A 23,861-nucleotide genomic window follows, 5' to 3' on the forward strand; every position below is an offset into this window, starting at 1 on the left:
GCGGGTTCCGAAACACGAAACCCACAGTCGGTAGACAGAGGTTGTGGCTTGAGAAAAACCAAAGGCAGAGGAGGAGAGAGGGAGGGCGAAGCAAAGCAGCCGAATCGGTGGTGCATTCTGGGAGTTGTAGTCCCCGCGGGGCAGGCCCCTCAGGCCTTCACGGGGCTCTGGACTCCATCTCCCAACTGCCCCCGCGCCGCGGAGGAGGAGAGCGGTGGGGGCTCTCGGTAATGAGCTGCTGCAGGGGGAGGGGGCCTGGGAAGCTGCAGCTGCGGCTGCCAGGAGACGTTATCTGCGGTTCGCGAGGGCCGAGGGCTCCTCGGGCGGGCGGCGACGAGGGCCGTGTGGTCGCCGAGCGTCCCTGTGCTCGTCCTCTTTTCTTTACACAGGCGCGTGGGGTCCGCCATGGAAGCGCATCCGGCCGCCGCCCGGCTCTCCGGGCGCCGCGTCCCCGGCTCTCCGGAGCGATGAGGGGGTAGGGGCGCCCTGCGGCCCGCATCCGCCCGCGCTCAGCCGGCGGCGGGGAGGAGGAGGGTCGGCCGGCCGGCCGTGGTGCCCGCCCCGCGCCGCCCCGCCCCCTGGGGGCGCTGCCGAGGGGCGCCCGTCGCCCATGCCGCCCCAGCGCTCTTCCGCGCCCGGCTCCCGCCGCTGAAGCCCGGGACGCGCAGCCAGGGCCCGCCCGCTCGCCCGCGCCCACCGCCCGGCCGCTCTAAGCCGGGCCCCCCCAGCCCCCAAGATGTGGCACAACGTCGGGTTGACCCTGTTGGTGTTCGTGGCCACGCTGCTGATCGTCCTGCTCCTCATGGTGTGCGGTGAGTGTGGCAGCCGCCGTGGGGCAGTTGCACGCTGCTGGACACACGCCAGGTCGACTCGTGTTGCTGACTTGCTTATTTTGTCTGGTTGAAAAAAATGAAGGCGTGAGTGGACAAGTGTCTCAAAATCATTTTACCTGTTACCTGTGCACTTACCTCTCAGGAGTGAGCTCGGAGGAGACGTACCCCTGACCCATGGCAGGCCCTCTGGCATCCTGGAGAGGAAAAGAACAGGATCCAGGGCTGGGCATCATGACTCGAGGTTAAACCAGATATTGCTTCACTGGCAGCGTCTGCTCTTGATTGCCATTCTTACCACAGTCCGCTCAGATTTTAACCTTGGCCTGTATTCGAAGGTGAAGTGATTGGTTACTCTTTTTTCTTTTTTACAGATTCTGACCCTAATGATCATGAGAGGTCTCACTACCTTAATTTAATCAAGGACAGGGTCAGAGCTGGGTTTGAAGCACACGTGAAATTGTTCGTACACTCGAATTTCTGGCTTCTACTAAATTCAAAACATAAATGTTAAGAGTAGGTAGAACTTAGAAACATTGGCTGCATGAAACTTCCAGGGTCAGGTAACCCAACTGGTGGTTCTGTAATAATGGTGCTATTTTGTTTGCTGGGGTTTTTTTCCTACTTGGGATGAGAGGGCATGAAACTTTCTTCTCAAGGTAATATTAGCTCTATTTTAGATCTTTTTTATTTTTTTATACCCAGTAACCGATAACCACAAGTTTATTAGAATGCAGAGCAATTGTGAAAATTTGGGAAGTAGTTAGAACCAGGTGTCAGTGAGTTTTTCATAATTGCAATATTAAAGTATGGGTGCAGGTTGATGCAATAATGCTCAATATCAGAATTGTGTTTGGAGAAGACATGTATGCGTTTGTGCACATGCATACACATGTATTTGTATTTATATACGTATATGTAATTATATATGTATGTGTATGTGTGTATATATGTATATAATATACATACATAATATACGTATATAATATACATACATAATATATGTATATAATATACATATATAATTTTTTTTAATTTAAGAGTTTATTTGAACTAAACTGACATATGCCAGGGAACAAGATCTCAAATGCTCCCCTATATACTTCTGTGTATAATTTAAATTTTCTTGCTTTACTGAGGAACCAGAGTAAAGCTTCTGACTTACAGCAGCCTTTATTTTCTGATGGTAAAACAATTGAAAAGACTTTCTCCATTTTCTGCTTGTGACAACATGATTTTGGGTTTGTTGATGCTTAGGATCCTTAAGGTAAGGAAAACCAGGTCTTTGTGATTTTTTTTTGGATGTGAGGAAGGAGGAAAGCATATGTTTTCTTTTCTAATTTGAAGATAGAAGCCACATGGAGATGGGGATGTAATGTGTAGACTGCGACAGGTGACAACATCTTTGATAGAATATTTGCCAAACTTGCCTTTGGGACATCAAAGTTCCTAATTGCTACATGCATGAGACTTATTCTCAGCTCTCAGTAGCTATTTGACTTTAATTTGACTTATTTTTCTAAAGTGCCCTGTCTGGTTTTAGAAAACATGGAATGAGAGGTGAGGTGTGGTAAGTAAAAGAACACTTTATTTTGACTGGAAGGGTCAAGAACTAATAGCACTATGGAGAAGTAATCCAAGCACTTTTTTGTTGGGAGTGCTAATGCTGGGGTAGCTTCATGTTTTGACTAGGATGGGCCTGGGGCTTGGCAAGAGGAGGGAAGGATCCTACCAGACCTAAGAGAGAAAATAGGGTGTTGTATTAGTTTCCTAGGGCTGCCATAATAAAATACCACAGACAAGAAACAACAGAAATTTATTTCCTCACAGTTCTGGAGCCCAGAAGTCTGAGATCAAGGTGTCAGCAGCGTTAATTTCTTCTGAGGCCTCTCTCCTTGTCTTACAGATGGCCACCTTCTCCCTGTGTCTTCACATGGTCTTTCCTCTGTATGTGTCTGTGTCCTAATCTTTTCTAATGAGGACACCAGTTATATTGGATTAGGGCCCCACCCTTATGAATTCATTTAACCTTAATTAACTCTTTAAAGGCACTATCTCTGAATACAGTCACTTGGGGGATTAGAAATCTATGACACAGGTCAGCCCCAAGAAAGTCATCATCTGCCAGTTTATTTTAGAACTTTGGCTCTTTTGATTTTCAAATTTCAGGTTCCTGTGGAGGTTTTCCTTCTCCTGTCTATATTGTTTATGTCTACTTTTTTGTCTCATTCATTCTAAAATGTTTTCCATTCCCACCATTCACTGATATTGCCCATTTCAAGGCAGTAACAAATGGCTTCCATATTGCCAAGTCTGTGCTCATTTATTAGTCCTAATTATATGTAACCTCTTATTCTACACAGGTAAGCATTCCTTCTGTGAAGCATTTCTCTTGGCTTTTGTACACTATACTCTCATGGTGTTCTTCCTACCATTGTGGCTAATTGTTTAGGCTTCTAATCCCCTAGAATTTCTTAACTTATTTTGATCACAATCTGTAATAGTAACTACATTTTACATTATTCCAAGTACATTCGTAAGTATGTAAATTACATGCATCAATCACATACATACATCTATCTATCTACCTATCATCTCTATCTTTGAAATAAAAATTCTATGGACTAGTACTTGCCCTTACCCCATGAGATGCATGATTATTTTCTATTATATTTCTATAATATACTATGTTATAACACAAATACATGTTTTTTTTATTTTTATTTTTATTTTGTCCTTCTGTTCTCTACTTATGCTACATTATCCAGTCCTAGAGATTTAAATATTAATTAACTGTAACTAATGACTAAAATTGGTATCTTCAGCTTTCACTTATCTTCTCCATCCCAGGCAAATGCACCAAACATTTCTTCCTGATATCCCCACTTGGAGATCTATTGTAATAAGCATCTCAAGCTTAATACAGATTGTTCCCAAGTTACAATGGTTTGATTTAGGATTTTTAAAATTTATGATGATGTGAAAACCATATTCAGTAGAAACCATATTTCAAATTTTGAATTTTGATCTTTTCCTGGGATAGCGAAAAGCGGTTGGATAGTCTCTTGTGAAGCGGGCAGCAGAGCGAGCTGCAGCTCTGGGTCAGCCACAAGGTCACTAGGGTAAACAACTGATCACGAGGGTAAAGGTAGACAACCATGTGTACTGTGTTGTGGTTTTTGGGTATTGTGGTTTGGAATCTCATCACTTCTACAAAACACCCATCTGTGTCTCCTGATTCTGGGTGAGAAGAGGAAGGCAATTACTCTTGAGATTAAACTCAAGATGATTTCCCAATGGTAGGCTAATGTTAGTGTTGCGAGCACATATAAAATAGGCTAGGCTAGGCTAAGCTATGATGTTCAGTCGAATTAAATGCATTTTCACCTTGCGATATTTTCTACTTATGATGGGTTTATCGGGATGTAACCCCATCGTAAGTTGAGGAGCATCTGTACATCTAAATCAGAACTCTTGATTTTCACCCCATGTTGTCCCCCGACCCCCTTTTCATCTCACATGTTACCAGTTGCCAAGGACTTGGGTGTCATACTTGGTTTTTCCCTCTCCTTTGCTCCCCTCATCCATCTCCCCTTACAAGTAGCAACCCTGTCTGAATGTCCAATTTTATCTCTTTAAAAAATCTGAAATAATGTTTTCTGCTCCATGTCTACCACCACCACCTTCTCCATTTATGGCTTGTTTTAGTTTCCTGACTAGTGTTTTTTACTTCCCCTGTTCTTTGTAATCTACTTTTCACATACTGGTCAGACTTTGTTCAGAAAATGTTTTCTTAAACATTTTTAACAAAAGAAATAAAGTTTCAAGCTTAATAGTACTAAAAGACTTATTAAAAAGAAGTTCTCTTCAAACCTCAGTTTCACTGTTTCCTAAATATTTCCATATTCCTAAATAATTTATTCATAGCTATTTCTTGATTTTACAATTTAGATAGTATTTACTAACCAGGGTAGAGTCCCCATTTCTTTCCCAGCGTACCATTAATAATGACAATTTTTGGCTGACGTGATAGTCAAGATTTATATTTTGACTGTGTAAATAGTCCCTGCTGTTCAAATAGTGTAATAATGACAATACTTCCTTTGTTACGGTTCTCCACTTTTCTTGAAGTTAATTGCCTTTTTAATTCACCTAGTTTTATTGTTTTGTATGTATACATTATTTGTTCCCCCCATGTTCCATAATCTCTTAACACACACTCATCAGTAATATTTGCCATATGTTCAGAGGAATTGTTCCTCTCCTCTCCTGATCCCCTGCAACTCCCTAAGCCAGTCCCAGAGCCCTCCTTCTTTCTCACCAGCTTTTGTTCTTAGCCTCTTTACTTTCTTTATTGGAAACTTCTTTTCCAGATCTCATGTGACTATCTTTCTCAGTTTACACTCTTGTTTTGTTGGAGCACATTTTCTAGTAGTTTTCTAAGAAAGAATGCATGGAAAATAATTTCTTGAGCTAATACTTGCCTCACAATGTCTTTTTATTTTATTTTCTACCTTTATACTTGGTTGATAATTTGAATAGATTTCAGTTTGCAAATAATTTCATCCAGAATTTAAAAATTATTACTCCATTGATTTCTAGCTTCCTAGGTCTGATTTTGAGAAATCTAATGCCTTCTGTTTCCTTATCCTTATATTTGACTTGGTTTCTCTTTCTAGATGCTATCTGGATGTTTTTTTTTAATTATTGGTTTTCTGAAACATCATAATGATATGCCTAATGGTATGTTTCTCTTTCATTTCTTCTGGGTCCTTTTGATTCAGATTTATTTTGCATTTATGGAAAAATTTCTATTAGGTTTTTGATCATTTTTTTCCCCTTGATTTTTTCTTCTTTCTGCGACTTCTGTTAGTTGGATGTTTAATTGTATCTTTTTATCTCCTATTTCTTGTCTTACTTTATTCCTCTCTTTTATTTTGAGAGATGTTTGCGGTTTTATCTTTTACCTAATAGGTTTTTAACTATCCAATTTTTAATTTTAGAGCTTTCTTGTTTTCTGATTACTCTTCTATAGCAACTGTTCTTGCTTCATTTATGTATATAGTATTTTATCTCCATAAGCATATATTAGTTATACTTCTTTTTAAGAAAGTATTTTTCTTCTCCCTGCATTGCCTTTATTTCTTACATGTATTTTCTTTTTGCTTGTTTGTGCTCTTTTTCGATTGGAGGTTTTCTGCAAATGTCTAGTGATCTCTTCTCTGTTCAGATTTAAGGGTGAGATAGCAAAATGGTGATAAATTCTCAGTGTCAGCTCTGGGCTCTTTGCAGGGTGATAGGGCTTCTTTAGGGGAATCCCCAGTTGTTATTACCTGGAGGTCTGTTCTCTGGGTACTCCATCCCTCCAGGAACAAGTCCTCTCATTTCTCTGGTGGGTGTTTTAAACTTGGCTGCCTGTATGACAGTTCTGTAAGTAGACTTTCAACCCATCCTTTTTTTCTTCCTCCCCTTCCATCTTCCCATCCTAAGTTCTGATCTTTTTCATGGTTCTTGATTGAATTTTGGCTCCAATTGGTATCCTCCCCTCCTGCCATCCAAATTTCTGTTTCTTTTCTTTGCTAGATCAGTTATCACTCTTTTAAAAATGTCACTCCTTGCTTAAAGCCTGTCCTCCAATGGTTTTCCATTTCCCTCTAAATACAACCCAGTTTTTTACTGTGGCCCCCAAGGATCTGTGTGATGTAGCCTCCTCCTCCTCCACGCATCTCCATTCTCCCTTCCCACTACTCGCAGCATTCTACCAACAGGTCCCCCTGATACTCTCCTCGTTCTTCCCTTAGCTCTTCACATGCTGATTCCTCTCTTCATTCAGCTTACACATGAGCTGTTGTCTCAGACTGTCGTGCGGGAGACCCTGCTTGCTGCGCCATTTGTCATGCGTGGTGACGTGCGGGGTCTCAGCTCCCGCTCCCCACATAACGCAGGATATGGCTAGGCCAAAAAGGAACACCCACGGAGCCATAGACAGGGGAGTCATACCACTATCGTCTCACTGGCGCCACTATCGTCTCACTGGAGGCTGGATTCACATGACCTGCAACCTGCTGTCCGTTTCTCTGCCTGCCTACCCACCGACTCACCAACTAGCGCAGCCACGGCAGTTATATAAGTGGCTAATTGGCTCACTGGTTATAGCTGACGGCCAACTAGCCACAGCTGATGGCCATCTACTACCCGAGCCAGCACCTTTCTACTGGGGCCAAGAGCCTGGAAACTGCTCTCTGGGACTCTGTCTCCACACTCCACCCCTACAGGGTCTCGCCTTACAATCTACATGACAAGCGTCTTCCACGAGGGGCCCTGTGTGAGGAGCCTGGAGGTGAATGCAGTATCCTGGACACAGCCAGGCTCTCTGGACACAGCCAGGGTTTCTCAGGGCACCACCAGTCCTTCTGAGCACAGCCAGACTTCCTGGACTTCTTAGGGTACCACCAGCCTCCTCCTGCCCTCCTGGCAGGCGGTACTGTCGCACTGTAACCACGCGCCAGGGCTGTGGCAGCACTTGAGGAGGGTGGTGAGCATGCCTGCGTGTCACCGCTTTCACCGCCTGATCCGGAGACAGAACTCTCCCACCAACGTCTGTAAGCTGAGGCCATGTAGCACGTCCACCCCTAGAATATACTCCGGAACGGGGGAGACATAAACCTTGTAGGTACGAGGTGGAAGCCTTCCTATACCCAGTGGTAAGGAAACAGCTTTCACAGTCACAGTCTTTCCCCCATAGCCATCAATGCAGATTGCTGGTCCGGGGAACAGTTCTGGGTTCCCATAAACAAGACTGCAGTCTGCGCCAGTGTCATCTAGGGCCAAAACCCTCTGCACATTCGAAGGGGACCAATGTATGGACAGTTCCACGTGGGGCCTCCGGTCCCTGCTTGTCCCCTCTGACAAGGTACCTTAGCCCCACCCCTAATCAAGCTGAAAGGAGTCGGCCTCAAGCGGCTGCATGAAGTCCTGGTGGGACACGTGTTGCACTTTCCCAGACTTCTTTAAGCTTCTCCAGAATTGCTGTTCCAGACGCAACTGTTTCCAAAGTTCCAACAAGAGTGCATTGGGTTTTCGGTCTATTTCTTCCCGATCGACCCCTGCTGCCACGAGATCTCGCCACATCTGTGCGCGTGTTACTCTCTGAGGCCTGCGACCTCACCCCTTTACCTTTGGTTTGGGCTTCCAGGTCTCAACTGCGCGGACCTCCTGTCTTAACTTTCTTCACCTCCGGCTTTCAACATCCCCTAGGGTGGCCATGGCAGTTGTAACTGCATGGATCCGTCGCCCCACATAGGGCGTAAGAATGGCGACCAAGGATCCAAAAGCACTCCCAGGTGCAGTATCCAAAACCAGATCTCTCATGCTGGCTGTAAAAAGCTTGTCATCCGGCCCCCCTCATATTAGGGTTGAAAATAGCATGTCTCATACCCATTTCACAGATGATTTGAGTAAGTTCCATATATGACTGCCATTGACTCACACTGGCAGCTCGCCAGACTGTCCCCATACTGTGCGTACTGCAGCAGTGAGCCACTCAGTGGTTGCCCTGGTTTTGGGCCAACCTATGGCAGTTCTGTAACCTTTGTCGCAGGAACGGATGCACTGTCACGAAGGCTAGCTTTTCCATCTCACCTGGGGAGCAGAGAATGCTGTCTGCTCCCTCATCCCATAAACGTAATAGCGAAGCCGAGACTGGCTCTCCAGGGCTCTGTCTCTACCGCCTCCCCAGCTCCTGCAACTCTGGGAGTGTAAGGGGTATAGGTTGTGAACTTAGTCACAGCTGGGTTGCCAACAGCAACGCCGCCGGGGCCTAAAGGTTGCTCACGTTTTATCTTTTGCTTCAAGATTGGCTGGGCTTGGCGGTTGGGAGCTACATTGTCTCCACTCACATCCTCTGCCTCTACCTCTGTCTCAGGGTCTCCACTGTGAGGCCCTTCTTCTAACAGGCGGACCCGGGCTTCCAGCGCCTCCATCCGGGACAGCTGGTCCGGCACCTGGGCCATTTCATTAAGCGCATTTTCTGTGTTGAGACTCAAGGCCCTGAGGAACATCCAGCCCACACGGCCAGCTGTAGCCTTCTCCTCCTCCGGCAACTGCTCAGCCAGAGCCTGCAGGGCCCTCTACATGCTGGCCGGAGAGCCGTCCATGTCCTCCCACCCCTCCTTGGGGCTTCAATTCCTGAGAACAGTGGCCACCGGACAGCACACACTGTGTGGGGGCCACACGTCCTCTTGCCCAGAGTCAGACTCCTTTCCTACCTGGTCGGAATCTTGCTCGCCGTGCCAGGTGTCTGAGTGGGTGGTGGCCTCGGTGTATAATGCCCACAACTCTCGGAGCCTAAGATCACAGCAGATCACCAAAATGAAGGCAACACCTTCTATGGCCAAGAGGGTGGTGTGCCATCTGGAGGCTTGAGTCACCCAGGCAGACCGCACCTCCCGTTCCTGGTGTCGCTCCTCATGGGCCTCCCGAAGCTGAGCTTATACACATACAAATTGCTCCACCATCCTTCAGTAGGCCTTGGCCAGCACCACACCCTGCTCGCTGCGCCATTTGTCGTGAGAGGCGGCCTGCGGGGTCTCAGCTCCTGCTCCCCACACAAGAACACAGGACATGGTGAAGCCAAAAAGGAACACCCACGGAGCCATAGACGGGAATCATACTACTGTGGTCTCACTGGCGGCACTATAGTCTCACTGGAGGCTGGATTCACACGACCTGCAACCTGCTGTCCATTTCTCTGCCTGCCTACCCACTGACTCACCAGCGCAGCCTCGGCAGTTATATCAGTGGCTAATTGGCTAACTGGTTACAGCTGACGGCCAGTTAGTCACAGCTGACGGCCGTCTACTCCCCGAGCCAGCACCTTTCTACATGAGGCTGAGAGCCTGGAAACTGCTCTCTGGGACTCTTTCCCCACAGCGACCTATTCTCACCACGTAGAATAGCCCATGTAGTCACTCTATCTCATTTAACCTTAGTTTTCATAGGACTTAGCACTCTCTGAAATAAGACAAACTTCATTTGTCTGTTTCCCCAGTTAAGAGTGCAAGCTCCACAAAGGGAGGGACCTTGTTTGGCTTGTTCATTGCTCTATCCCTGTATCCTAGAGTAGTGCCCGGGGTGTAATAGGCCTTCAGACATTTTAAGAAGGAATGAGGAAAAATTCCTCAATATGTATTATTAAATTACCATCACGTAAGTCTTAAGTGTGGTACAAACCAACATTGATTCAGAATGGATAACCCTTGTATTACTTAATTCAGTACTAAATGAATACTTATGCCCAGGTGCTGTAGTGGTGGCCAGAGGTGTCCAAAAATTCATAATGCATAATGCCTATTTGTAAGGACCTTATACTCCAGTAGGGAAGACACTCTTACAAGGTAACTCTAGTAAAACCTGGGCTTCTGAGCACCAGTTTCACATACATTATTCTCCTCCTTTTTCTGGTGGTTTCATAGAGCTCAGGATCTTTCCTTAACACAATTCCTTGTTTGCGGTTTGTGCACAAAACCATAGACATTATTTTACCTTTCTCATTCATTCCCAATCTTAGGTCCATATGTCATACACCCATTCATCTCCCAAATATTGGAGTGAAGCAAAGCCCAGCTGGGGCCCCTGAGCTCAGAATGCCTCTGGGATGCCCTGCCCTGTTCCAGCTCCTGGTCCCACAGCATCTCCTTGTAGATGCTCTCTACTTACAAACTCTACTGCTTAGCATTTTCCCAGGTTACTCCCCCCTACTGTTTCCGGATGGCTGGCACCACAGGAGATGTGAAGACAGGAGGGGACATCATACAGACTCTGGGAGAGTGCCCTGATTTTCCCTTAAATACCCCCAACCTGTCTTAGAATGTAAGGTAGTTTTTGGAGGTGTTAACCCGCTGTCTTCTCAGACCACCAGTTCCCTGATAATCGCTCGTTCAGTGACCCAGCTTCTGAGTGTCGATCTATTGGCTGAGCAGCACAGGCAGCACAAGCCCCAGAATCGTTTGGCCTCTGGTTACAGGAGCATCTCTTATAAGCATGGTTCTGAGATGCAGAGATAACTAAAATCTGGTTCCACCACTAAACAACAAATTCTGTAAGAATACAGCTTAGTCACTACTTTCAACAACAAGTTGCAAGAGTCCAATAAAAGGTCTACTAATGTGGGTGTGAAACAGGAGGCCAACCGAGTTCGGGGCTTCTGCTGCCTGAGTTGTTCAGCCAATAGACCCACATTGGAGTTGGGTCATAGAATGAGGGTTTGTTATCAGACACCAGTGGTCTGAGAAGGCAGCAGGTTAATACCTCCAAAAACTGCCTAACATTCTCAGACCGGCTTTGGATATTTAAGGGAAAATCTGGGCCTTCCCTTAAAGGCTACATTAGGATTTGGGGTGGAACGGGGGAGGGCGTCTGCTTGGAGCCTTCCCGCTGGCAACGTGGTTCCCTCCTGCTTCAGCAACCAAGGAACAATGATGGGAGTAGCCTAGAAAGAATGCTAGACCAGATTGTGATCAATAAGCCTAAGGGTATTACTTACAAGTTTCAGCAGTAATTTTCTAAAATGGAACTGGGTGGGACGGCTCAAGTCACAGGGGGATAATCTATTCTTAACCTATAGGTCAAGGAAAGGTGATGCCTTGGGCATTGTGAGGGGTCCCAACAGACCCTGCTATAGGTACTCTGTACTTTTACATGAAATTCATCAACTTAGGTGTGTATACTCATTCCCTGTTATCACTGTCCTTTCAAACACAAGCACTATTTTTTTTTAACACAAAGTTGAACACAATTCAGTTGAGTTTTAGAATGTATACAGTAGTGTGACCACACCACAATCAGGATACGGAACATTTTCATCACTCCAGAAAGTTCCCTCATGTCCTTTTGTAGTTAATTCTCCAGCCCCTAGCAACAACTGAACTGCTTTCCGTAGCCATCATTTTGCCTTTTCTAGAATTTATTATAAATGGAATTGTACAACATGCTTTTTGTGTTTGACTTCTTTCACTTAGCCGAATGCTTTTGAAGTCCATCTGTCTATGCTGTTGTGTATATGAGTGATTTCTTCTTTTTATTGCTGCATAGTATTCCATTGTATGGATGTACCACAAGTTGTTTATTCATTTATCTATTGACGGATGTTAGGATTATTTCCAGATTTTGGCTGTTACAAGTATTACTACTATTACTAACATTCAATTATAAGTCTTACTGTTTTCATTTCTCTTGGGTAAATTTATAAGAAACTACCAAACATTTTGCATTGCCAACAGTCGTGTGGTAAAGTGTCTGTTCAAATTTTTTGCCCATTAAAAAAAAGTCATCTTTTTATTATCAAAGTTGTAACAATTCTTTATGTATTTTGGGTATAGTCTTTTATCAGATACATGTTTTGTAAATATTTTTTTTCTAGTATACGTCTTGCCTTTTCATTTTTAAGTGTTTAGAAAAGCATATGTTTTGTATTTTGATAGTCACATCCGTCATTTTTTTCTTTTGTATTTAATGCTTTTTGAATCCTATCTAAGAAATTATTGCTTACCCCAAACTCACAAAGATTTTTCTCCTATAATTTCTTCTTGGAGTTTTATATTTTAGGTTTTACCGATAGGTCTGTATACTTTGAGGTAATTATTATGTATGGTTTGAATTAAGAATTGGGGTTCTTTTTCTTACATAAGGATATGAAACTGTTTTGGCCTCATTTATTGAAAAGGCAGTTGTAGAGAATCAGTTGACTATATACTACAGAGGGTGCCAACAAATGTATACACATTTTAAGAAAGAAAAAAACTGTATTAAAATTGTAATACTCAATATATACCAGTAACAAAAGATGAACACAAGTCGTGTATACATTTTTTTGCCACCCTGGTATGTGGATTTATTTCTGGACTATTCTGTTCCATTGAGCTATACGTGTCTATTCTTACGTCAGCAGTGTAAGTTGTGCAATATTATTTTTTTCAAAGTGTTTTGGCTATTTTAGATGCTTTGCATTTTCTTGCAAGCTTCAGACTCAGCTTGTCAAAATTTATCTATTGAATCTATAGGTCAAGTTGGAGAGAATTGACATCTTAATGTTGAAGTCCATGACCATATTATATCTCTCCATTTTTTTAGGACTGTCTCTTAGCAACACTTTGTATATTTCAATGTGTAATGTAGTTCTTGCATTGATTTAGTCTAATTTAGCTATAAAGGTTTCATATTTAATGCTCTTGTAAATGGTATTCTTTTAATGTTTGCTGCTAATATAGAAAGAAATGATTTTTGTGTATTGACAGTGTATTTGGTAAAACTGCTAAATTCATTCATTCATTCATTTATATGCATATTGCCTTTATATCCTGTAATCTTGCCAGATTCACTCTTCTACTAAGATTTTGGATGGAAAGGATTCCTTTTTTGGAAAATCCACAGGATTTTCTAACCAGCGGCTGATGGTAACTGTAAATGAAGATTGTTTTACCTATTCTTTCCAATGTGTACGTCTTTTCGTTCTTGCCTCAGTGTACCTCCACTACATTGTGGAAAGGGGTGAAAACAGACCTTCCTCCCTGTAATCTGTCACAATTAAGTGTTATTAATGTTAGCTGTGGGTTCTATATAGATATTCTTTTTTTTTTTATTACAGAATAATAATTGTTTTTTATTAAGTAAAGGCTTTATACAAAAAAAAAAAAATTCCACAAACTGACAATGACTTAGAAGCATGCAAATATTTCAGGCTGGAGAGGTATGTTTGTTCTTTATGAATTTACACATGATAAACTCACAATATTTGACTCCAAAATGTATGTGCCAATCGGCTTGACATGATTAATAAATTGTATACTCAAGGACAATTTAAACACTGGTTTTAATTTTTGAGTCATCAAGTTCAGTCAATAGAGAGATATATTTTAAAAACAATCTCTAAGGTCAAAAAAATCTTTAGGAAGAAACTATGTACCTATGTACATCTGAAGATCAAGGACTGAAAATCCACTCTTGATGAATTTTATACACCACTAAGGAAAGGATGTTTAACATCCATCACACATCTGTTTCAAAAACAGCATGTTACCAGAATTATACATTTCTTTACAATAAACATTACAAATAAACATTACAGTATTAACAACTATAGCGAACCCATTGGAATGAGTTCCAAAATACGTTAACTCCCACAAGGAAGGCACCCCTGAGCTGTATCTCAGGGCATCATCTATTTTAATCTTGGGGCTTTAAGAACGTCTTCATTGCTTTCATTGGTTTTATGTCTCCATTTTCATCTTCTTCATAATTGGCACGGTCTCTTTTCTTGGCAAACTTTTTTCCAATTGTCCCCACCAAGGTCTCGTATCTTCTAGCCATTTCTTCATCAGACACGTCGAGCTCCACTGTTTCATCTTCAACTTCCTCTGCTTTGTTCTTAGCGTTCATCTGAAGCATTAATTTCTCAACCTCAGGATTAAATCCTCTGAATGACATTCTTCCATAGAGAAGATCTTCGCATAACAAGAAACTCTGCTCTTCTATTATGAAACTCTCCCTCTCTTTAAGCTCTGGCAAATCCAAGTACCAGTGCTCTTCACTAATGATTTTCTTTTCTTCCTCTTCTAGTTGTTTCTTGGTTTCGGAGTCCAGTCCCCTTTGCATGAACTTCATGCGCAGCAGGTTCTTGGACAACTTTGTCTTGCGCTCCGCCGCCATGCTGGCTTCCGCTAGGCCCCGCGCTCCTCCACCTATATAGATACTCTTTATCAGGTTGAACAAGATAAGTTTCCTTCTATTACTACTTGGCTGAGATTTTTTAAAAAATCAGAAATGTGTGTTTCTGATTTTTTTTTTTTCATGTTTTCCCTGAATCTATTGAGATGATTATGGGGTTTTTCTTTAAGTTTGTTAATATGGTGAATTACATTGATTTTGAATGTTAAAGCAACTCTGCATTCTTCAGATGCATTCCCTTTGTTCATGATGTACTATCCTTTTTATATATTGCGGGATTTGATTTACCAAATTCTTAAGGTTTTCCTGTTTACATTCATGAGAAATATTTGTAGTTTTCGTTAATGCCTTTGTCTGGTTTTGTCATGTAAGTTCATGCAGACCTCATGAAATGAGTTAGGAAGTATTTCTTTCTCTTATTTTTTGGAAGACTTTGCATAGAATCGGCATATTTTCTATTGCTGCATAACAAATTACCCCAAACTTAGCAGCTTCAAACAACATATAATTATTAGCTCACAGTTTCTGTGTGTCAGGAGTCTGCGTTTGGCTTAGCTGGGTCCTTTGCTCCTCATCTCACAAATCTGCAGTCAGGGTGTTGGCCTGGCTCATGTGGAGCTTGGGAGAATCCGTTTCTTTGTCACTGTAGGACTCTTGGCTTGGCGTGCTTCTTCAAGCCAGCAGGAGAATCTCTCTGGCACTAGGCAAGGTCCCAGTCTCTCTTTTAAAGGCTTTCACTTAGTGGAGTTAGGCCCACCTAGGATAGTTTCCCGTTTGAGTAACTCAGATTCAACTGATTGAGACCTTTTAAATTACATCTGCGTAATCCCTTAACCTTTGCCATGTAACGTAACCTAATAAGGAATAACTATCCCATTACCTGTATTGGTTGGAAGCAGGTCCCGGGTTCTGCCCACACTAAAGGAGACATTGGGGTAAGCAGTGATTTCTTAGATAGGACACAAAAAGCATTAAATACAAAAGAAAAAATTGACAGATGAGACAATCAAAATACAAAACATTTGCTTTTCTAAAGACACGTAACAAGGGTTACACAAAGGCTTGACTGATTTAGGTTACTAAGAGGTCTGCCACAGTTTGTATACTTTCTTAAATGTTTGGTAGAATTAATCTGGACTGGACTTATCTTTTGGGGAAGATTTTTAATGACAAATTTAATTTTTAAAATAGGTACTCTACCTCACTGTTTCTTCTTGCGTGAGCTTTTATAGTTTGTGTCTTTGAAGCACTATGCCTGTTTAATCTGAATTATATAAATTGTGGGAGTAAAGTTTCTAATATTCTCTCCTCTTACTATCTGTAGGATCTGTGCTGATGTTTTCTCTTTCATGCCTGTTATTGGTTACTGTGACCTTTCTCTTCTTCGTGATCAGTCAGGCTAGATTTGGTAAATTTTATTGATCTTTTCAGAGAATCAGCTTTGGTTTCATCGATTCCCCACCTCCATTAGTCATAGTCTATTTCATTGATTGATGTTTTTATCTTTGTTTTCTTCTACTTATTTTGAGTTTCAGGTTAACTTGCCCAAATTGGAGGTAAGTTGTTGAGTTAGGATACATGGCCAAGCAGTGTGGATCCACGAGCTATAAGAGATTATGGTGATAACCTAGTTGACAGATAATAAAGGGTTTGATCTAGGATAGAGAATAACACTGAAATGTAGAGAAGGACACAAATGGAAGAGGGTATATTAAGGTAGATATATAGCACTGAAGTAAAAGTAGGGGAGGGGTAATGTGCTGAGAAGACACACTTTGCCACGAGAAAGTAAGGAGAAGATACAGTCCCCATTACAGAAATGCAAAATTAGAACGAGCTGTATATAATATATAAGTCTGTAAAGTCAACCAGGTAGAGATTGTGTCTGGTAGTTAAAGAAACGTTAGAAGGTACAGATGAAACCTTTGGTAATCATTTGTAGTAAAGATAGTATTTAGATCCATGGAAGTGGTGTGACCACCAAAGGGAGAAGAATATAGAAAGAGAAAGGAGAGATTTTCAAAGGAGACTTCAGAGTTGTCTTATGTTTATCAGATAAAAGAGTTTTCATGTGGAGGTATTATGGCTCAATGCTGTGTGGTTCAGAATGGTGACTCCAGGGGCTTATCTTCTGGTGCTATCCAGTGTCATTACAAAAGGAGTTTGCAGTAGAGCGAGGATTGTGGTAGGAGTTGGAAGAGCATGGCTGTGTTTTTACTTAGCCTACGTTATCTTAGAAGTGAACCTTAGCTGTCTTCAGAGTAAAATGAAATGAGGTAATAGGATTGAAAATGGAAAAGAGCTTTGTACAAATTGAAATTGGTATTGAGCCAGTTGATTAACTATTTAGACACCACCATGAAAGCGGGGTTATGAAACTCCACTGGAATGATTCCACAAAGATAAGAATTTGTGGTTACACTGCATCTGGGCTTTGACCTAAAACACCTTGGCTAATCAAATTCTCATTCCTCAGCTAGTGTTTTGTGTTTTAGCCTTACTTTCATCGTGAAAATCTGAGAAATAAGGTACAATTTTTAAACTCATTGCTCCGTTTTGCCTAGCTGGCGATCTTCAGTGGTTGAAAGTTTGCTTGAGCCTTTGTTTTCTTATCTGGAAAATGAGGGAGATTCCTTGTCTAATTAATTCAGAGGGTTACCGGGAGGATTAAATGAGATGCTGAATACAAGGGCATCTGTGAAATGAGAACTCTATAATTACAGCTATCTCCTGGGTTTGTGGTGTGTTGATGGTGACGGTTCATCACTCAAATACATCACTACCCTTCTGCAGCCAGCACATTTATCTTGCATAGTGTACAGTGTATTTTATGAATTTGTTGTTTGACCCAATGCTTAGTTATTGGCACACTTGTGAGTGTTCCTTTGCTTATATCAAAATACACACCCTGTTGCCAGCAGTTTTTTTTTCATACAGTGTTTACCAGTGTGAGACTGGAGCAAAGTACAGATTTGTCTTTTAAATGATGAAAAGCTGCGATAGTAGTTTTAACAATTAGTGTAAATTTCTGATTATAAGTACATATAATTGTAGATAGCCCTTTCTCCCCTCCTTCCTTTTTTTCTGCCTTCCTCCTTCCCATTGTTTTCTTACTAAATCCCAAGACAAGGTACAAGACAAATAAGGGTAGGTAAAGAGTTTCTGGTATCTGCGTATCAAGTTTGGTGGGAGGAATTTTATGAATTATAATTCCATAAGAGGTCCTGTGGCTGCTGTAGGCATGCAGGGTGCAATAGTAAGTCCATTTCCGTGAAAGGTAGTCTGGGTTTTAGTGGTTATTTTTCCTACTATCCTGCTCTCCTCCAAAGGTACATATATACACCTAGGAAAGTTACTAGAGCCCAGAGTCCAAATTAGGTTGGTCTGTTCTTGTGGTAAGTCAGAGTTGTTAATCTGAACTGGTGATTCCATCCCTTGTCTGTGGTGCCTCTCCCTCTCCCAGCAGACACTCCAGTGCATGTTCTTCTCCGCTGTTTGATGCTCTCTTACAACCAATAACATGTAGATGCGGTGTAATGATGCATTTTACACGTATTATGTAACTTTCTACTTGTTTTCTCTTATGTTCATAGTATACAGGAGAATGAACTCTGAGTACATAAATGTTGTACCAAAGCGTTCTATTCACCAGGCAATGCAATTCTTCTTGGAGCAAAGGTGTCCTCAGTCCTCATGTCCAACTCCTGAGCATCCGCTGCGTCACTCCTCAGCTGTCCGTCTTCCCCTGCAGCATCACCCCACTCAGCAGCAGCGCCTGGGCAGTTTCTTCACAGCCCCCTCTCACTGGCTTCCTCTGTCCAATCACTAAATGCTAAAGTGACTTTTGCTGCCTTTACTCAAGTGAGATCTTCTCAGATAGGTAATCCGGTCAACTGGCGTTCCATGCCTTCCCCACTGGTGCTCTATTGCTTATCCTTTTCCCTTTTCTTGGACCATCTTGATAACCGATGGGCAGTAGCACTTACGTTTCTTCTTCACTCCTTTTCTCTTTTCCTAACCTGTGTGTGCCTCAGAATCATCTAAAGAGCTTAAAAAGCAAGTGAGCACAGTCCCTGGACATTGATTTGTAATATTTGGGATGAGTTGTTGGGAATCTAGTTTCTCAAAGCTCCCTAGCAGGATATGATGAGTATCCAGTTTGGGCGATTTTTCTTGTGAATGGCTGCAGCGTGGTAATCACGTACTTTAACTGGGTTCATTGCATTGGGTATTACATGCTTTTGAACTTTCCTTACACTGACACGTGTCCCTTTCCCTGAAAAGGAGATATGACTCAGTCTTATCTGATCCCACCTTGCCCCTCCCCCAAGTAGTTCATCTGCTCAGGAGGCTGAGGACCTCTGGCAGTGTGGACCTTCATGAACGGTCACATTGCGTTGAGGTTTTCAAGGCATTTAGGCAGATCCCATGAAAATTGAAGGTTTTGGTTAGCCTTTATCCAATAAAAGAGTTACCTGCCTAGTTCAGTGATTTCTTTTGGGTGACTCTTGTAGTGGGGACCCTCCTCCAGGAGCCTGTTTCCCAGTGAAAGTAGAGGAGACTTCTTGACTGGAGTTCTTTCTCCAGGCTGTCCTATGCACTCCCTTCTAATCTCTAAACTTACTCTGGAACTCTAAGGGGGAGGGCCTCCAGCCATGTTCGCAATACTTGACCCAGGTAACACACATCGGTCTCAGGACTCACACTTGACCCCTGTTGGGATGGAGATTCTGCTTTTTGAGGATATGAACTTGGAAGTCATAGAAAGCTGTGAAGAAGCATCTATGTGCAAGAGAAGCCCAGCAGAAAGTGGGGCAAGCTTCCAGAATGAGAGCGATGATGCTGGGAGAATGGCATCAGTTAACAAGAGCCTTCTCCTATTAGTCTAGCCCCTAATAAGAATGCTTCCTCCCAAGTGCTCAGGAGACAGTCCTCTAAGCTAATAAGGGGCTCCCCCGGTTTTTTAAGCGGATGCAGTGTTTCTGTTACTTGAACTAATAGCTGCTTTATTAAAATCATAGGAGATGGACTATGTATATGACTTTCTATTTTGTATTTGATCAGTATCAGTAAAATGCTATTGATGATTAGGTCATGGCCATATTAATCAGCTACAGGGTTTGTGACATACCGAAAGTATGTGTAGGGACAGTTTAGTTTCATTGAATCACAATTTGGCTATTAAATGATATGTGCAAAGCATTTCCTCACAGTACCTGTTCCTAAGTTACCTATTATTATTAGGTTGATGCAAAAATAATTGCGGTTTTAATAATTATTTTTTAACCTTTAAAACCACAATTACTTTGGCATCAACCTAATATTTCCATGTATGATCAACATAGCCAGTGATTATCTTAGTAGCAGTTTTTTCTGGCACAGAAGTACCTCTGTTAGTTTTTTTGCTAAGTGTAGCTTTTCGTGGTATATACTCACTAGGGTTTTAATTGCGGTTCTTTTTCTAAAATAAGTAGTGTGCAGTATTTCCATTCAAACTGCCTGGCATTTTTAGTACCATTTCTTTTTCACATTATTAACACTGTGATAAACAGCGTGTTGTAGAAGCCCAGGATCTTACTGATATGCACTGTGCTATGGGAACTCCGCCCACTTCCATCCTTGTCCCATTTCCCCAGAATGACAGCTATGTAAGACCTGAGTTATTTTACTTGGAGGACAAGATGTTGATCCTCCTCAGTGTACTGACTACTACTGCAGTTCTTATCAGCACTACAATTGGTCTCTTAACGTTGCTTTCCCACCCTATCATTACAGCAGTCATTGTGAAAGCCAAGCACAGTGGGCATTTGTTCTTTTTGGCTGCCCAGCACATGAACTCCACGTCTATAGTAGGGGAATTCTCTACCTCAGGATTTTTTGTGAGAAACAGTGTCACTACCCATTTGTCCCCCTCCACCCCCACCCTCTCATACCTTACACCCAGGGAGAAGAGGGGGCAAATAAGCATACTTTTCAAGTTTGCCTATCTCCATATTTGGGAGTAGAAATTAAAGAGGTGTATGGGGGTAGTCAGGGAGTGGTGAGTGTGGAGGGAGTGGCCTTGACTTGCTGCTACAAACTGGAGTTTCTCTCATTGGCCACCATGTTCTGAATTGGGCTTTCAGTTGAATCTCTTACATTGTTTGGTTGCTAGCAAAAAGAAAAGGGGGATGGTGCATTATTTTTTTGTTTTATTAAATTCAGGAAAGCAAGATTTTGTGATCTAGCTGAATGCTCTTATATCTACCCAAACCGACTGCTACAGGTATCTTCAGTTCCTTGTTTTGTAGATTTCTGTGCTGGGAGACTGCTTTCCGTTAATCATCCCAAGGACAGTATAATGGGAACTTAAGTTCCCATTCGCTCGGCGGCCCTTCGCTCTAGTTTCTTTTCAGTCAGAAGACCTTCAGTAACCTCCCTTACTTTTCTCTGTGGTTATTTTATACTTGTAGGCACTGTTAGAATCTTTGATCTTTATGAGGTCCAGTCTTTCATCTTTGAGCTTGATTATAATTTCCCTGATGGTAACTTCACTTCCAAAATCTCTAGTTAGCACAGTACCCTGGGCAAGTGAGTTCTTTTAAGTTTTAAGTTGGGTTCTCAAAACTAACCGAAGAATTAAGCGTTTCCCTTGGTGTCTGTTGAAACCAACTGACCTTAGTAAGTTAAGCCGATTAATTACATTGGCCTATTTAAAACACATACCTCTAAAGAGCATTTGCGATTTACTTATCGTTTCTGACTTGTTTTTCTCCTAATTTTCCTTATTATGAAAACCATATGTATGTAGTGTAGAAAAATATGGAAAGTATAGAGAAGTTATAAAATAAACAGTGTAGGTCCCACATTGACTAGAGTCAGTGCAATTCCTACCAGGATTTGTGGTGCCTTTTTTGTAGAAATTGACAAAATAATTTTAAAAATCACATGGACATGCATGGAACTCAAAATAATCTTGAAAAGAATAAACGATGTGCTTATACTCTCGATTTCAAAACTTAAATACAAACTACTGTAATCAAGGTATGGTACTGGCATAAGGATAGACATACATATCAGTGGAACAGAATTGAGAGTCCAGAAATAAACGGTAACATTTATGATCATTTGATTTTTGACAAAAGTACTAAGAGATTTTAAGGGAGAGTGGACAGAGAACAGTCTTTTTAACAAGGGGTTCTGGTACAGCTTGATGTCCACATGCAAAAGACTGCATTTGGACCTTACACCAAAATTATGTAAAATGGATTGAAGACCGAACTGGAAGAGCTAAAACTCTTAGAAGAATACATAGATTTTCATGACCTTGGGTTAGTCAGTGGTTCCCTAGATAATGGCATCAGAAGCACAAGCAACCAAAGAAAATGAGATAATTGGAGTTCATCATAGAAAAAGTGACAAATTGGTCATTGTTCTAGTGAAAAGCTTTTGTACTTCAAAGAACATTATCCACACAGATAAAAAGAGACCCACACAGAAAATATTTCCAAATCGTATATTTGATAAGGGTTTAATAGCAAGAATATATAAAGAACTCTGACAACTTAATAATAAAAGAAAAACAACCTGATTAAAAAGTGGGCAAAGGAATTGAATAGACATTTCTCCAAAGAAGATACACAAACGGCCAGTAAAAACCTGAAAGGATGTTTAAATCTTATCCTTAGGGAAATGCAAGTAAGCGCCAAACTGATACACACTGTGCATCCGCTAGGATGACTGTAACCATAAAGGTGGACAATAAAATGTCTTGAAGAGGATGTAGAGAAGTTGGAACCTCATGCTTTGCATGTGGGTTTAAACATATAGTTACCATATGGCCCAGCAATTGTACTCATAGATATATGCCCAAGAGAAATGGAAACATGTTTGAGTAAAAATTGTACACAAATGGTCTTTGGAGCCAAAAAGCCTTCTTGCTCCTGTTTCCCCCCCACAGGCCAGGTCAAGCTGTTGTTTCTCAGTCTAGTTGTATAGGACACAGCTCCCTGGCCCCTGCCTGCTAGTATTATGAGCTTTGCGCTGCCCCCCAGCTGAGGCCGTTGGTCCCTGTCGTCGGTTGGTAGGTGGGCCGGTGGCCACTCCCGGCAGCTCCTGGCAGCTCTCGCCAGTTGTCGGCCACTCTCAGTGGCACAAGGTAGCACACAGCAGCCCATGGCCACTCACATTGGCTGCTGGCCGCTTGGTGGCACAATGTAGCCCGCTGCAGCGATCAGCAGGCCGCAGCAGCTCATAGCAGCCCAGCTCCAGGGAGAGCTGTTGTTCACGATCTTAACTATAGAGGACGCAGCTCACTGGCTCATATGGGAATCGAACTGGCAACCTAGGCGTTAGGCGCACGGTGCTCCAACTACCTGAGCCACCAACCGGGCCCACTTTGTTTTTTATAATAGCCAAAAAATAGAAACTAGCCAAATGTCCATTAATTGGTGAATGGTTAAACAAAATGTAGCCTATCCATGCAATGGAATATTATTCAGTAAGAAGTAGGAATGAAGTGATACATGCAACGACATGGATGAAGAACCTCGAAGATATATGCTGAGTGAAAGAAGCCAGACGCAAAAGACTACACATACCGTGATTCCATTTATAGGCATACATCAGGGAGATTGCAGGTTCGATTCCAGACCAGTGCAATAAAATGAATATCACATTAAAGCGAGTCATATGAACTTTTTGGTTTTCTGGTGCATATAAAAGTTATGTTTACACTATCGTGTAGTCAATTATGTATGAGGTAGCATTATGTTAAAAGAACCAACAACGTATATGCTGTAATTAAAAATCACTTTATTGCTAAGAAATGCTAACCATCAATAGAGCCTTCAGTGAGTGGTAATCTTTTTGCTGGTGGAGGGTCTTGCCATGGTGTTGATGGCTGCTGTCTGATCAAGCAAGGTGTTGGCGATTGAAGGTTGTAATGGCTGAGGCAATTTCTTAGGCTAACAGTGAAGTTTACCGCATCAATTGACTCTTCCTTTCAGGAATGATTTCTCTGTAGTATGTGACGCTGTTGATTCCATTTTACCCACAGTAAAACTTATTTAAAAATGGAGTTAATCCTCTCAAACCCAGCTGCTGCTTTATCAACGAAGTTTATGTGATATTCTAATCCTTTGTCGTCATTTCAACAATCTTCACATCTCCACCAGAAGATTCCATTTCAAGAAACCACTTTCTTTGCTCATCCACAAAAAGCAAGTCCTCATCTGTTAAAGTTTTATCGTGAGATTGCAGCAATTCAGTCACATCTTCAGGCTCGGCTTCTAATTCTAGTTCTCTTGCCATTCCCACATCTACAGTTAC

General features: G+C 42.1%; 2 protein-coding genes across 2 annotated transcripts in view; one reads left to right on the forward strand and one right to left on the reverse strand.

Annotated features, from left to right (window-relative positions):
- Nucleotides 1-255: 255 nt before the first annotated feature.
- The window catches only part of SMIM13 (small integral membrane protein 13), a 29,311-nt gene continuing 5,705 nt past the window's right edge, over nt 256-23,861 (forward strand). The window contains exon 1 of the mRNA XM_081056032.1: nt 256-812. Coding sequence (XP_080912158.1) covers nt 737-812 — 76 coding nt within the window. The 5' untranslated portion in view covers nt 256-736. The remainder of the gene's footprint in view (nt 813-23,861) is intronic.
- Nucleotides 13,911-14,560, reverse strand: LOC308500745 (M-phase phosphoprotein 6-like). Its single transcript, XM_081056031.1, has one exon. The coding sequence runs from the start codon at nt 14,532-14,534 to the stop codon at nt 14,052-14,054; it is 483 nt and encodes a 160-aa protein (XP_080912157.1). The 5' UTR covers nt 14,535-14,560; the 3' UTR covers nt 13,911-14,051.

This window comes from Rhinolophus hipposideros (genome assembly GCF_964194185.1).
Source record: "Rhinolophus hipposideros genome assembly, chromosome: 8".
Classification (NCBI taxonomy): Eukaryota; Metazoa; Chordata; class Mammalia; order Chiroptera; family Rhinolophidae; genus Rhinolophus; species Rhinolophus hipposideros.